This window comes from Vigna radiata, chromosome 8 (genome assembly GCF_000741045.1).
Source record: "Vigna radiata var. radiata cultivar VC1973A chromosome 8, Vradiata_ver6, whole genome shotgun sequence".
Classification (NCBI taxonomy): domain Eukaryota; kingdom Viridiplantae; phylum Streptophyta; class Magnoliopsida; order Fabales; family Fabaceae; genus Vigna; species Vigna radiata.
This window is the reverse complement of record NC_028358.1, coordinates 40,763,268-40,780,169: the sequence shown is the minus strand read 5'-3', so window position 1 is coordinate 40,780,169 and position 16,902 is coordinate 40,763,268. Positions and strand designations below refer to the sequence as shown.

The 16,902-nt window shown below is 32.0% G+C and overlaps 1 protein-coding gene across 1 annotated transcript; it reads right to left on the bottom strand.

The window, feature by feature from the left end:
• Nucleotides 1–7,275: 7,275 nt before the first annotated feature.
• LOC106769933 (DNA mismatch repair protein MSH3) lies at nt 7,276–16,691 on the bottom strand. Its single transcript, XM_014655742.2, has 13 exons — nt 15,654–16,691; nt 14,181–14,369; nt 13,669–13,833; nt 13,054–13,152; nt 12,706–12,954; nt 11,209–11,445; nt 10,984–11,115; nt 10,020–10,280; nt 9,868–9,939; nt 9,316–9,465; nt 8,432–8,896; nt 7,812–8,115; nt 7,276–7,630 (listed from the first exon to the last, which is right to left on the bottom strand). Exons 1-12 carry the CDS (start codon nt 16,584–16,586, stop codon nt 7,813–7,815), a joined length of 3,255 nt encoding a protein of 1,084 aa, XP_014511228.1. The 5' UTR covers nt 16,587–16,691; the 3' UTR covers nt 7,276–7,630; nt 7,812.
• Between the last annotated feature and the right edge of the window lie 211 nt (nt 16,692–16,902).

The following is a 16,902-nucleotide window of genomic DNA, read 5'->3' as shown; positions in this document are numbered from 1 at the left end:
AAATTTGTTTATTTGGAGTGATATTGATTATAAAGTGATTGGATAAGATTGGATAAGATGATAATACAGGAAATTATAATTTCATTGGATGTCAAATTAACAATTATAATTTCATTGGATGTCAAATTAACAATCAATTTTTTTTAAAACACACATATTATAACGTAGAAACTTCTTTACGTCATTATATCTTCTGCCATAATTATAACGTAAAAACTGGAGTATGATATAATAAACTGTACATATTATAACGTAAGAAAGGAAGTTGGTTATAATAAACTGCACATATTATAACGTAGAAGTGGAATTTCGTTATAATAAACTGCGCATATTATAACGTACTTCAGGAAACTACGTTATAATATGTTGGACTTATTATAACGTACTTCAGAAAATACGTTATAATAAGTTCAGCATTTTATAACGTAAATTTCTGTTACGTTATAAAATGTGCAGACTTATTATATCGCCCAGAACTATATCTACAGTAACTACGTTATAAAAGGTCAAATTTGTACGTTATAAAAGGGTATTTTTCCACTAGTGTGCATAGGTTCTTAGTTCCCTAACCCACAAAATTTAAAATATGTGATTTTTCTGGTATGGCGTTGAGCGTCGGTTTTGATGGAAGCATATCAAAGTGCAAATGGTCTAACGTTAGTTGCCACCACAAGTTTGACATTTAATTCAAGTTAATTCATTGAGTGAGAGGTTGTTGGCATTGAGCGAGAGAAAATGCAATAATTATGGCCCTAAGCACCATGCCTAACACTGAGCAGTCCCTATTGCGAAGCCAATGCATGTCTTCTTATTTTTGTCTGGTTTGAAGTGGTTTATATGAATTCAATGCATGTTTATTTGGAACTGTGGATGCTTCGTGGATTGTAAACATGGTTGCGAATATGTACGGTATATGGTGTTTGAAGAAATTCAAGGAGAAGTTCTTGTAATAGTTCTATTTAGTGTATGTATCAACAATGTATAAATTTCGTATTGAATGTTATCTTGAGACTCTAATAACTATTCAATCCAAAAGAGAGAATGATGGAGTATGTCATGAAGAGTGCTAGGAGGTCCTTAATCTAGGGACTTTTCATTGGCCACAAATGATTGATGAACTAATTGTATGGTAACTAGATAGATAAGTTATTCCATCATCATAAGTACAAAACTCTTAGAGTTTCACATGTATATCTAGTCTAGAGTGAATAATTGTATTATGATTGATTGATATAAATTATGTGTGTTAATATCTCTATTTCTTTTATATGATCAATGTTTTTGATAAATTAACTTATGTTTACATTTTTTTTATATGCGTGTTTATTTTAATTTTTTGCAATAATCATCGTAATGGTATAAACATAAAAAGATGTCTCCCTTTGAATAATTATGGTGCAGGACAACACCATGAACGGTTTTATGTATTTAACATATCTTTTATAAAACTTTATTACACCTTTAACTTCATTACAATAACTCTTAATATTGGAATATTTAGAATATGATAATTGTAAAATATTGCTAATGAATTAAGAATTTCTATAATAATTAAGTACTATTAAAATATAATGTCACATTAATTAATTACTAATATTATCATATTTTTTAACCAAATAAAGTAGAAATATGTAAGGTATGAATTCTTTTTTTATTTTTCAAATGAGGTTATATGTTATGCATTATTATAAAATTTGAAATCTTAATTAACTTTTCAAGATCCATTAGTTTTTATCTTCACATAAAAATTTATTAAAAATAAATTATAAAAAATTTACAAAACGTTAAAAAGTACTTCAGATTCATAATAAAAAACATGCCACAGAAAACATAAAAAAACTATAACTGTTACGAAACATACAAATGAGTTTATTCGTATTGAGAGAGCAGTATCGGTATTTGATAATTGAATTAATTATATTTAATAAATAAAAACAAGTATCTGTATGGAAATAAATTTAACTTTTTTTTTACATATTATTGATGTAAAAAAGTTAATTACTAATCATAAAATATTTTCAAATATTTTTAAATGTAATGTTTTTCTTTTTGCAAAAGTTATATTGCCATCGCAACAATACACTTTTTAGTGATGGTGACATTTTTTTAAACATTTTATAAAATTGCTCACTCAAGGTTTTGGAATTTGAAAAATAAAATTAATAGTTTAGATAGATAAAGATAATGATATTTAGACAATATTTTTGGACAATATTTAAACATAATTTATGTGTTATTATGTGGTTGGTACAGTAGTGTTTATTATTATTATTATTAATTATGGAGTAATTTTGAACAAATCAAAGAATTACACGTAAATTACATTCAAATATTGTAAAAAAAAATATTATTTAAGTATCATTATCCTTAGATGAAATAGTTCTATATTCATTGATAAATACGTCAAGAGAAAATAACATGTAATTGATATCTATGTAGTTTATTTTGTTTATCAATAATTTTAATTAATTTCTTAAAAATAAGATAAAATATAAAATAATCCTCTCATCTTCGTTTAATAAAATTCCTATTTATAAGAGTTTTCGGAAAATTATGTAACTATTTCAGATTTCTTTTTTGTAAAAGAAAGATGCATATAATGACTCTTAATTAAATATTTAAAATGAGTTACAAATAGTTTCTCTCGTTTCTTTCAACTTGAGAAATATAAAAATTCGCTTTAAATATAATAAACTAAGAAATATAGTAAATTTTCTTAACTTTAATAAAATATTTATAATTTTTTTATGTTATCCTTTTAATATACACATCACGTAAACTAATTGAATTCAAACTAACATTAATTAGAAATATTTATATACGTTATGATACTAAGGATTAATTAAGACGAACGTTTACGTGCATTGAATTTGGTCAAACTTTTTTTTAAAAAAGAGAGAAAATAAAAGAGGGTGGAATGTAGTCGATTTTAAAAGTGGAAGAGAATACAAAGCTAAAAAAAAAATCCATAATATAGAATAATTATTCAATTTGATTTTTAAAAGATTTGTTTCATGCCATACATGTAAGCTCCTTAACTATTTTAGAACCACACTACTAATTAAATTAAATTTAAATACATACAAAGGAATTCTTAAATAATTTATCATTTTACATTTAACTCCTTTTAGATGGATCTTATTCATATTGTAATTTCTCAATTTTAATCTCCTTATTAGGATGTTTATTTTCATGTGTCATGAAGAAATTTTATTTTGCGAATTTTAATTGAAAAAAATGTTGTTTTTAACTTAACAAATAAAATCAACTAAGATTTACCCAAAACATTATCGACATTAATATTTTTAAATCATTACTAATTATTAAATTTTTAAATAATTAGTTTATCTAATAATAATTAAAATATTTTACCTAAATAAAAAATTTAAAAATGAAATTACACTATTCAAAACTCACAAAATTAATAGCACAGTCAAATGTATTAATTATAATTAATAATTTCATAACTGTTAAATAATTATTGCGTAATTTTATTTATCAATTAAATGCCAATCCACGTATTTTAGTTTGATTCAACATATAACTGATAGCTTATTATTTTTATTATTATCTTTACTATTTTGATTAAATATAACTTCTTTTATATCATATCTTCTTATCTAACCATTTTTTTACATTCTCATTCTGAATAGGAACATCAAATTTAATTTTTTTTATTGATTATTTTACACTGTCACACTATGTTATCTCTTCAAAATATAATATTTATTTAATATTTTGAAATATATTAACTTTTTTAATATATTAAAATTAGTGTGTTTTGAAAATACATTAAAAAAATATAAAAAAATGTGAAAGGACAAATAATTGATTATATTATTAAAATAATATGTAATTTTAAGTATTTTGTTTCCATATTGATTATGGTTTTTTTTTATTGTGATAATGAATAATATTCAAAACAATAAATAAAATTAGGTTTAATTGGTTTTTTTTTTCTCTAGATTCGTTGGAGTGTGTCTTTAATTTCAATTATTTTTATTTATTTTGAGAGTAATTTAAAAAAAAATCAAAATACATTTTCAATCTTTAGTATCCTTGCTATCTAATTGATTAGCAATATAAGCATTTTTTTTTTTAACAAAACGACTAATCCTTTGAATAAACTGACTATCTTCGATCACATTTTTCACCATTCGACATTACTCTTAGTAATAAAACGAAGAAACACTATAAATATATAAAACGTGTAAAACATGAACTTATAATGTACTGAACCTTATTAAAAATGAATATTTTTTTAACGATTTATGTTAATAAAAATAGTAAAAAAAAAAAATTAGGCCTTGTAAAGTTTTAGGACCATTGTCCTTTTTGTCCTATTGAATGTACAACATGTTCATAAGAAAACAAAATTCATCTTTATTTTCCAAACATTTCTTTTCATTAATTTTTTTTAGTTCGTACTCGTATTTTCTCTTCTTTTCCTTTTCCTCTATTTTTATTGTGAATTTATTACCGAACATTTTGGTCTAAAAAACCTAATTTATATATTTGAAGTCTCCTCTACATGGGTTTAACTTCTATATCAAATTTACTAATTTTCGAAGTTAACTGAATAGAAGAAAGTACTATACTTATATAAAATTGTGTAATTATTTATATAACATTTTCCATTATATATTCCAATTCGTTCTTCTACCTCGTACGTGTGTGAATTTTTGTATAATTTATTATACATAATTTCTCTTATAAAAGTATAAAACATATTCTGTTTTAGGCTTGCAACAGACAACTCATCTCACACATGACATAAATGGGAAAGTGAAACTAATTAGATAACGAGTATTAGATTCTATAGCTTAAAAGTATTACATTTTCAGCCAATATAAAACCTCGTTAATATGATTTTTAAAATAAATATTGAACGAAGAAACTTATTGCATACCCTGTTTGTAAATTTTAATTAGACAAAAGTGAATTAATACATGCATTATTTACTCTCATAAACGTAATAAAATTTACAAAAATTGACATCAAGTACAAGTTTAAAATCACATGCAAAGTTCATTTTTTTTCTTTATTAGTCTCGTTTGAATTAGAGGTTTTGTTCTTCGCATGCTTCTTCAAGTCGAACAAACAAATTGCAACCATGCTTTACGTTTCGTGTCATGTGTATGGGATTTATGTATTGATTACTTAATTAGGTAATTAAATAAAGAAATTAAATTAAATTTTGAAAGTATTGAGTTACATTGCCGCGTTGCCATGCATGCCATCCTCCATTTAACTTGTTCGGGTAATTCAAACAATTCCATTCACGTCGGAGTTTGTAATAAGCAGGGAGAAAAAAAATATACTTTTCTCAATTTGATCCGCTATCTTTCAATCCAATCCATTTAAAATCCATTTTATTCAATGGACATCTATATGATTTATATTTTATAACCTTTTTTTCATTGATATCCATTTCAATCCATATTTTTAAATATGGAAAATTCAAACTTTTAATTTAAATTTTTTTAGTTGAGTTGGCATGAAGGTTGAGATAAATCGATCAAATGAAAGTCGAGATTGGTTCAACCAAGTGTTAGATTGAATCAGATAGATCTAAAGTGAAGGTTGGGATGAATTAGTCCAGATTAAAGATTGAGATTTTTTACCAAGGTTGAAGGTCGAGATGACACAACCTTATTTAAAGGTCGAGTTGGACTGAACTAGATAAAGGGTCAAGTTAGGCTGATTTAGGCTAAAGGTTAAAAGTGATGGGCCAAGATAGAGACGAGTTAGTTTAGGTCGAAGGTCGAGACGGGTCAATAAGTCGACAATTGAGCTTGAGAAACCCCAATCAATGGTCGAGATAGATTGGTTCGAGCCAATGGTCGAGCTTGGTTTGCCGTGGCCAAAAAGCAAGATGGGCTAACCTTGGCCAAAGGTCGAGTCTAAACGATAAACGTTGAAGGTCAATTGAGTCTATCTAATCGAAATATGTTTGAATTTCTCTTATACAACCCCAAGCGAAGTTTAGCTGAGTTGGTCGTGTCGAAATTTAGCTGAGACAAGAACAGCCAAATTTGGCCTAATTCAATCAACTCAACATCGACCGAAATTTGGTTGAATTCAGTTAAGTTATTTGTTGTCGAAATTTGACCGAGTCATTCACGATTGAAATTCTTTCAACTTCAATCGAGTAATTTCTGATTGAAATTCAGTTGAATAAGCACTAGACCAAATTTAGTCAAATTTGGTTAAGACTGTCCCGGTCGAAATTTGGTCGTATTCAACCGTATTCAATCGAGTTTGTCCCAGTAAAAATTCGACTGATTTGATCCCAACTAAAATTTGACCGAATTCAACTTACTCAGTCTCAATCGAAATTTACTAGAATTCGATTAAGTTGACCTTATCAATATTTGGTCAAATTTAACGAAGTTGATCCCATCGAGTTACAAATCAAGACAAGTTCAATTAAACAAATATCATAAGTTTTACAAAAATGACTTTTATTTGCTTTTATAAAAACAAATAAAGACTTTGAATGTAAACCTTGATCCAAATATCGGAATCTAAATTTAAAAAAAATCCAAACTAATTCTGTTACAAAAATTATATTTAGATCCAAAATTTGATCTAATGGTTTGGATCTAGATTGAATCTTTAAAAATCAGATCCATGCCCAACCTACTAATAAGTTATAACTATGTGCGTCATTTTCACCCAGTGATTTTTAGAAAAATGGAACATGAATCCGTTTAACAAACACATTTGCGATTGAAGTTAACCATCGCTAACATGTGCTCTAGATTGCATAGTAGTTTTTTTTAGAGGCAGAAACAATTTCCATTTCAGTGAAACAGTAATAGTTAATAGAATAGAAGGTAGTGTTGATCAATTTGATTTGAGGTCTTGGTTTTGGATAAATACTGATCTTAATATCTGACCACCCATTGAAACTATGCACATACAAATTCGTCGGCCTACTCAATTTGAGAGGTCAAGTCCATTTCATAAACATTAATTATACAAATCCACCAGAGCCTGTGAAGATTTGAATGGATATCGTTGAAGATTTTGATTGAATCACAAACTTCCCATGCATGTTTGATGACTAAAGTAGGTTTGATGAGATTGAAACATGAAATTTCCATCACACCATTCCTATTTCACTTTTAGAATGAATGGTGATCATATTCAACAAAGAAACACTGCGAGGGACACTCTGAGGGCGACCTTTATAAGGGAATAGCGTAAACAGACACACTAAAAAGTTAATGGCCAAAATAAATGCATCTCGTAATGTTAAATCAATATTCTAAAATATATAAGATGAAATTGACATTATAATAAAAAGTTGCTTTTACTTCCGTAAGCTCAAATTAGGACATCAGTATACTTGGCGGTAAATAAACCGAAATTACAAATATAAACGAGGCAGGGGAAAAAATTGGAAGGTTTAATTTTGGACGAGTATACAATTACCTATGCAAAAGATTGTCTACACTCTACAACACTGGAGGAGACCTGAAACAAGCCTCTGCATAGTTGTAGCTAGTTACCAACTCAGTTAATCAGAAACCCCTCCAAATATAATTACCAAGCTTCTCCGCTGCACCCTCATATGTAGCTAGTTACAACTATTCTGATGGTAAATATATTATACAGATAATATCTGGGAAGAGAAAATTCAGTCAAAAGTCTAAACTATTAATATTGTCACCATGCAAATCCACTTTTTCTTATTAGAAGGACACATTAGTGTCGCCAAAAGGAGCCAATTAGTAGCAAGAAAATAAAAATTAGTTAGCAATATCCCTTCTTTAAGAAAAAGTAGGAAAAAAAATTCAAGGTACCTCAACTGCCAATTAATCTCTTTGCAATGCTTCTGGCATGTTTCAACAGGTGAAAGCTTTTTGCACAGTCATCATCTTGTATTGCAGCTTTTAAGTTTAGATAGAAATCTTTGTAAGCTATACCAAACTCTTGAAGAAGACAATGATGTGGTTCAGCCATAAGCTGTTCTTGCTCTTGCTCTTGACCGATCACCTGCGTATCCAATAATAGCTCCTTTCCCGATCTACTATGCATTTTACTATCTACTAGTGCTTCTAATTTGGAAGCCATAACAAGGGCTCGACTGATGCAATGCGATGGCAACTGAAAAGGAAAAGATGTTTCCAACTGTCTTAAATGAAATTCAATACATAAGAAAATTTTCAACAATTTAATCATTCGAGACCTCAGCGATCAAACTCAAATGCCAAGGCAATCCCCAAATTTCCTAGCCCTAATGTTGAATTAACTAACACTACTTGAGGAGATATATCCATCAATGCCATCACATTTTTCTTATCAACTTAACAAAATCAACTAATGGCTCTGGCAGCAATGACTGGTATATTATATATATATATATATATATATATTGACTTGTGTGAAATAATAATAGTGTATAATTTCGTGAATTTATTACCAGTGCAAGCTGGGCAACCTTAAATCCAAAACTCCTCTCTGAAACACCAGGTGCGAGCTTGTACAGATAAGTTATATCATCATCCAAGTTGGAATTTTTACTTGCATCATGTGAGGTAAGATGTGATACGTGATATGCTGCCACAGAGCCAGGAAATTCAGTTGACAAGCTGGCAATCTTTGGATAGTGAGTAACAAAGAGGACCATGCTCCGTTTTTGCTTCAGAAGATAATGCAACGTCGCGTGAGCAATGGCCATACCATCATGTGTACTTGTTCCTCTCCCAAGCTCATCAATGATAACCAGTGAATGTTCTGTGCAATATTGGAGTATATGTGAAGTCTCACTTAGTTCTTCTAGGAAGGTGCTTCTCCCTTCTTGAATACTGTCAGAAGCACCCATTCGGGTGTAGATCCTATCCAGGACGTGCAGTTTTGCTGATGATGCTGGTACAAAGGAACCAACCTGCAGAGATCAGAGATGTTTCAATAAAGCAACAGTCGGAAGTAAATTTTAGAGGGAGAAATATTGATATTGATATATATTGTTTATATTGTTTTTAACAATATCTTCTACTTACCATATTTATTTTTGATTGTCATATATATTTGTATCATTCTTCATTATAAATATGTTATCCCACGTGTATTTTAGACACAAGGGAGATTAACTTTATACCTAGTTTTTCACTATATTCAATAAAAAATACAAAGAATTTGAAAAAAAAAAAACTATGCTGATTTAAAAACATGATATATCAGAACCTTTCACTTAGCTTTCAGTATTTACAAAACAAAGCGTAAGCACTGCACAACCTCGGCTCTTTGTTGCATTAACGGCAGAAAATCAAAGCAGAAATACAGCAGACACCGCATTGGATCTACCTGAGCCATTATAGCAATCAGAGCCACCTGGCGAACATAGCAACTTTTTCCACCCATATTGGGTCCAGTAACAATCTGACAGTACTCTCCATCTGCATGCAAGTTTGTATCATTTGGGACAAAATTCTCTTGTAAGGTGATCTCCAAAACCTGGAGAGAAATGACTTGCAATAATGAGCATCTGATTGCCAATCAACAATAGGGACTTGAATTCACTGAGTCAAATTCAAAAGTATTGCACAACCCCAGTAATTTTGAAAGTGGGGCATTCAGATTCTGTTACACCAGAAAGTTGCAACAGTCAAACAATTCTTCTGATGCACAAGGCAGTGCCTTGGCCATCCAAGAACCCGTTTGAAGGAAATAAATGCACACGATGACTTATACTAAATACACAAACATCGAAACTACGAATATGACAGGCATGGATTTGAAACTTAAATGGATTCAATAGAACATACATTGAATTTGCCACAAAAAGTACAACCAACAAAAGCCTTGTCCCACTGGATGAGGAATGCAATACAAAAAGTCAATGCATTAAATTCATACCGGATGTCTACCAGAACAAATTTGTATCTGAACAGGCTCTTGGTTATCTACAAACACAGGGCGAACATAGCCCTATCACAGAAAACAGACAAATTACATTACAAAATTACATAAATATTTGAAGGCACTTGAAAATTTCTTTAAGAACAAACCTTATTTCTTGAAAGAATGGCAAGTGAGTACAGACAATCTAAAGCAGCTAGTGCTTGAACAGCAGCTTGGAACTCAGCATAGTATTTACTGAAGTCCCTGAGAAAGCTATTCCAGGCAGCTCGGCAAGCAACACCGAGCTCCTCTTTTGCTAATGACAACCTGTCCAATGCTGTTACTACTTCAGGAGGGTGATACCGAATTGTTTTCTTCGTGCTATTTACCTTCACCCAGTTTGAAGGAACCTTTACATCTGTTGATAACTGCAGCCCAAAAAAGTATTAAATGGCAGTTAAAACTTGTTCACAGCCAAGATTAACTCAATGGAAACATTCCATTGTTTGAAAACAATTGTAAAATTAGAGTTCTTAACTAATAAACAAGAAATGTGAAAATTGTAATTGTCTATCTTAATTTTAATAAAATAAAGGAAAATTAAATAGAGACACTCGGTAATGTCAGCATGAAAGAAGAAACAGTGTCAAATGGGTATTGAGAACATGAAACAAGCATTTTCATCCATCTTTAGTAGTATTTGACTGAATTTTGGGGCTTCTTTTCTCCTTCAAAGTAGAACTTTCTCAAGTAGCTTCTACAAAAGCTCTTCTCTTCAGTCTTTAGTGTATCACAAAAAAAAAAAAAAACTTTTAATTTAAGAGCTATAACAAATATGTTTGATTTGTCAGCTTTTAAGGAGAATAGAAGCCAAAAAAGGCGTGTCATTATCTTATCCCCTCTTTTGAAGTTAAATTGACTTCTTCACTTTATAAATGTTGAATTAAGACACATTTGGACCACAGGTCACTACATAGTAATATGTAGTGAATATTTCAGATCAATTATAAAAATCAGATGTGATCATGTGAATAAGTCAACAATCCGAAATGAGAAAGTAACAAGAACTAGAATACCAAATTTCCAGCCTCTGAAGTATTTAAATATTAAGGATACTTCTAATTAGACTACCTCAATCAAATGAGTTGTTCCGGAAACAGTAATAAATTCCATTTTTTTCATTTTAAGCAATTTGCGATACAAGTCTATCAGAGAATCTAATTGTTCCACTGCCAGCTTGAAATCCTTACGAGCTTTAATGACCTACATGCATTATTAAAAAATCAATATCGTTAAAGATAAAAATATGATTAAGAAAATTATAATTTTTTTTCACACAAAAAGGCATTGACAAACCTCTGGGAACTGTCCCTCCGAAGCAGTGATCAATTTTGTTAGATCTCCTTGATCAGCAGAGTCTATGTTCAAAGATGACAACATTTTTGCAGCATTAGCAATTATACTGTCAGAGGAAGCAGTCAAAATTAACCTTTTTAACAGATTGGAGCGCAATGTGTTATTATTCCCCTCTCCTATGTTAAGTTGTTGTAGCTGTTTTCCAGCAGAGAAAATAGCTTGAATTACTGCAACAAACTGTATAAAGACAATTTTTTCAAGTAATCAATGCCTAGCATATTTCTGTTCCACTAAAATGCCTTGGAATAAATTTGTACCCATCATTATGATGAAAGAAGAATCCAAATGACTATAATTGTTCGGTAAAATTAATACAAACATTTACAACCATTTCCTTTGAACTGCAACAAAAACACAATAATTATCAACGAGAACATCTTCACACAAAAAAATCACAATAATTGCATTACAGTTTATCACTTTCGTAAAGCTGAAAAATCTACTTATCTTTAAAAGCAGTCTCGTTTTTTCAAGGAACATCTAAAGATCATTTTATTGAATATGCCTGAATACAAATTTAAATACTCAAGTTCTAAAGGTGAAGCTAGTATTCGCAAAACAAATGGGTATACTCGTGTATTCCTTATCTTTGGTAAAGATTATAAAATACTCATATATTAGGTCCAGGTCTCATCTAAACCACAGTCCTGTTACAGTTGGAAACACAATTGCTGTCTAGTCTAACTCACAAGGGTTCCCAAACACGCCTTACCCTTGGCTGCTCTGACTCAAAGCATGGTTGTAGAATTCCTAACAGATTCCTAGGATGTCTATTTTTCTTAAATTTTAAATGGAACAAAGAAACATCCAAACATATAAATCTTCTCACTAAGTAATTAAACGAATTTAACTCTCTTTGTGTTAGGGATTCAGGTATGAATTCCTAACTTCACCTCTATTTTCACTCACTCACAGCAAACAGATCAGTATGAGATGAAAAGAAAATGAATTGTATTTACTCAAGCGTCAAAAATGCAAAGTACAGAGGAGCCTAATCTCCTTCACCAGGTTATAATACCGGTCAACTAACATACAAGTCAGTAACTAACTTCCCCGTAGTACACCCAGACCTTTATATAGGCCTTCTCCCCTTCCCACTTAACGGTTTAGCCGTTAAGTGTTCTGTTTCCCCTTTTTCCTCTCATATACCCGCCAAATCCTAACACTTTGTCTCCCTATCTCAGATAAAGCCTACGTGTAAAAAGAAATTACAAGGATTCTTAGCATGCCTATTGTTCTTAAATTTAAAATGGAACAAAGAAGCAGTCAAACATTTAAATATTGTCATCAAGTAATTAAAAGAATTCAACTCTGTTTTTGTCTCCCTATCTCATATAAAGCCTACCTGTGAAAAATTACAAGGAATATGAAGACAATTGATTGAAGTACAGAATATAGGGAAATAAAAGAAAAGGCTAACAAGAAGCCATTTATCACCTCAGATGGAGAAGCAGTGCAGTGGAAAATTCTCGTAATTCCCCTTTGTATATCAGGTGCTCGGCCAAGAGTTGTCAAAACCAATGAAAGAATGTTTGCTAACTCAGGTTGCATGATTACTACATCCGGATTGTCTTCAATATGTCCAAGATTGTTTGTGCCATTACAAGATCCCATGCACTCTGCAATTTCAGATACAGCATGAAGACGTGCAGAGATTAAGGTTCGGTCACATAATGGGTGAGATACCTGTATCGTGCACAAAAACAATTAAATAAGGGTCTCTTTTGGCTGATTAAAGAAAAATCAACATTCAATGTCTGTATGAGGAATGGAAGCATCTCATACCCATTGCCGAAGAAGTCTAGAACCAAATATAGTAAGAGTGTGATTCATAATTTGCAGCAAGGAACCAATCTCAGATCCGTCGTTGTTATTTTTCAAAACCTGAAAATACAGCAAGCATTCATTGGCAGCAAGAAGAAAAGGGAATATCAAGCTGGTATGAGGGGAAAAAACAACACTTCTAGCTTGTAAAAAAAACACAAGGGCAAACAACATAAATTTCAAAGTAAACACATTGTAAGATATGAAATCATCCATTGTATTTTGACCCATTGTATGATAATACAGCTTATTCATGTTGTGGTCCAGGACTTTTGATTGCTATACCTTTATATGAATCTACCATGAGTAGTACATAGACCAAAGAAAGAAACAGCAATTCATGTTTTAGTTTGATCAACTTTAGAAACAATGTCAGTTTATCCAAGTACCACAGCACTACAGCGGCAAAAAGGAAATGATAGCTGAAGAGTATGTTTACAATATTTAAGTTCAACCTGCTCAAAAGAACAGTTTGTAATTGCTATACTTCAAAACAAGTACAAAAAGAATTAAAACATTCTCAAAAATGCTCCATTCCTAACTAAAAATTCTCAAAAATCTACAATTTATAATTACCTCCAGTTGTTGAAGTGTATTGGCTGAAAGGGTCATTTCCGTATTGTTTGAGAAGGGCCTTAAAGAAACTCCTGAACACAAAATTCTTTCAAAACCAAATTCCTTTAAATGCCGAATGGTTAAGGCCAAAGCTTGGACAGACAAATCTGGCATGTTCATCACCTCCTTTATAACAAAAAGAGTAGAGACAAAAATAACGGGTAGTTATGAGTTGAAATTGCAACTACAATTAAATTAAACTACAATTTATAAAGAAAATTTAAAAGTACATTGATAAGGGGAATAGAAAATTAAACACGGAAGTTAACACAAAAACAAGTATATGAAATTTTAGTACTTTGATAGATCCATCACAAACAATGATAACAAATTACAATGACATATTCAATAATCACAAGATAGATGTTGCCTAAGGGAAAAATGTATAATAAAACCAACAAGAAATTTTGATTTTAGGAATTTCCAAACCTGCTGCTCGAATAAACTTTTTATAAAATATCAGAAGTTGATACCTTGATTACTAACTGCTGACTTCTGTGCTCCCTCGAATTCTTGTTTTGTAGTGAATCTGGTTGACCATCTACATTCATGTTATCATACAAGGTCATGACTTCAGAAAGAGCACCCCCATCAGTGAAGCAATCTCGTGAAACACGCTCAGCACGAACATTTGAGGCAGGTCCAGCAAAATCCAGCAATAACTAATAACAGATCACCCAATCACATAATTCAGGCCAAGGGCGGTAGACTTTTTCCTTGTGTATTATTACAGAATTCATTTAGTGATTATAACTTAATTATAAGTATATGCCTCCCTGTAGGATAACATCAGTTTAATATTTTTGTTCTAAAAATATTGAGAATAGTAACTACATTAAAGTTTCAGAAACAAGCTTTAGATTATTTTAACAAACTTTAAATTGTCAAACTATCATTCTGTTTGTTAGAAGAATTCTAAGAAGTACGAACACAATTGAAGAAAATTAGAAATCTGACTATTAAAGAAGTGAAATACAAGAAAATTGTGGAAAAGGAAAAACCATGTCATGCAAGATATGCCAATCTGCACAGTACATAAATGGTAATTGGTTCTCTAAAGTCTGAAGACACACAGGATGTAATGGTTATCCTACAATGATTTTGGGCATCAAGTCAGTCATTTAACGCTTAGAATTAAATAGGCATCAACTTGGTTACTGAAGAAGTGTTGCAGCCGCAAATTCATTCCTAAATTGAAAATTCGTTTTACACTGCGAAGGAACAACGATGATGTTCAAAAACCTTGGGGACAATTTTAACATCCAGTTAGTCATAATTCTAAGGAAGACCAATTTGAGTGTTAAGTTAACTCAACTAATCAGTCTGGACTAATTCATACCTGCCACAATGAAAACACCATTGCATTAAATTGTATTGATAAGTAATTCGATTAAAATCATTCATTACTTGAAACTTCAGTTCTCCATTCAGATGATTAAAATTTTCATTAAATGGGAAACTAAATTTTAATTTTCACACCGAAAATCTGAATGGAGAAAAGGGATTTGCACTGTATAATTATCTTCTGTGTCAGAAGTTGAAATACCAATTACAGTGATTGACAAATCAAACGTTTTCCATACTTAAAAAAGTATAGTAAAGACCCATGTCTACGAACATGGTGTTTATTCCACCAACCTCCATTCATGAAATATCGTGTTAGAAAAAGTCATCCAAATGGTCCTCATTTTAAACGCCTCATCAAACAAAAAAACAGTACATTTTACACAAAATTGCCACCTCTTCATACAAGAAAGACCTGGAGTCAGGCCAAGAAAGAAGCTACCTTGAAACCTGAACTTCAAACTCAATCCTACATCATCCATGTATTATCCAACGCAGTATCAAGCAACAACATTCCATCAAGCAACTACAGATAAGTTCCATTGCACAAAACAATGAGACATATAAGAGTCGAGCAGTCGAATTAAATCGTTTAAAACTACCTTTTCTGTTTGCTTTGAAAGAGGGTCCCCAAGAAGCAACTCAGCCGGAGACAAGTTCACAACAACAGCCTCGAGCGCATTCCTCAGAGAACCATCACAAAACTCCCCATAAACAACATCCCCGGTCGAAATCTCCACAGCAACAATCCCAATCCTCACATCAGCACCACCCTCCACCCCACAATTCCCCTTCTCCCCCACAACACTTTTCTCCACCACACAAAGCAAGTAATTACTCTCTCCACCACACTCATCCTCCCCTCCCCCAATCTCCGGCGCCGCCTCAAGCGTAGCCTTCGTGTAAAGCGCCGAGAGCCCGCGCCCGAACGGCGCAGAGCGGTTGGAGCCGTGGGCCTTGATGGCAGCGGTCTCGGTCTGCCGCACCACGCCGACCTTATACCCAGCACTGACGAGTCTCCTGACGTGGACATTCAATCGAAAAGTTGGTATACTAGCGGTTAAGAAATTGTGATCCATGTGGGCGTAAATGCCTAAGACTCTGGCAGCGTTTTCGGCGTCTTTGCCGAAGAAACGGTACCTGTAACCGACCTCGACCATGAGGAGAACGTTGGGGTGTTTGGTTCTGAGGTGGAGGACCTGTTGTTCGAGGGGAGTGTAGGTTGGGCATTTGGAAGAGGAAGGGGGAGGAGGGTGTTCAGGAGAGGAAGGTTCGAGAAACTTTTGGAGGAAGCGTTGGTGAAGTGAAGGGGAAGAAGGTTCCTGAAGCTTCTGGAGCTTGCTGGGGGGTGTGAGTTGGGACTTAAGGCGGCGTTTGGAAGGGGAGAATGTGGCGGTGGCGGAGATTTTGGGAGTGGGATGGTTGGAACGGGGAGAAGAATAATGAGGAGAAGGAGACGAGGGAGACGGAGGAGAGGGAGATTTGGCTTTGCGAGCGAAGAAGCGCGAAATCACTTGTTGTTTTTGCTTTCCCATAACTGATGTTGGATTTGGCGCGCTTCAGGATTCCACAAAGACTTTCTTCTACTTCTTCTGTCTTGCAGTCACTGTCTTCGCTATCACTCTTCTAAAGTCACTTTATCTCCATTTTCCACTTACAAAAATGAAAACAATAATTTATTATTCTTAAGTTAATAATTTTCTTTTATAATTAAGTTTTGAGACCTTGTTAAATATATAATACCACACCCATCTTATATTATTATTTTATTTAAATATGGTGAGTAATACATCTTTACATTAAATCATGATGTATTAATGACAAACATCTCCTTCAATAATTTATTGAAAG

Bases quoted from the DNA above. Each gene is read 5' to 3' on its own strand.
- LOC106769933 (XM_014655742.2), bottom strand. From the start codon at position 16,586: ATGGGAAAGCAAAAACAACAAGTGATTTCGCGCTTCTTCGCTCGCAAA. The intron at 13,834-14,180 runs GTATCAACTTCT...TTTGTTATAAAG, and splicing joins GTCAGCAGTTAGTAATCAAG to GAGGTGATGAACATGCCAGA. The intron at 11,116-11,208 runs GTTTGTCAATGC...TAATGCATGTAG, and splicing joins CGGAGGGACAGTTCCCAGAG to GTCATTAAAGCTCGTAAGGA.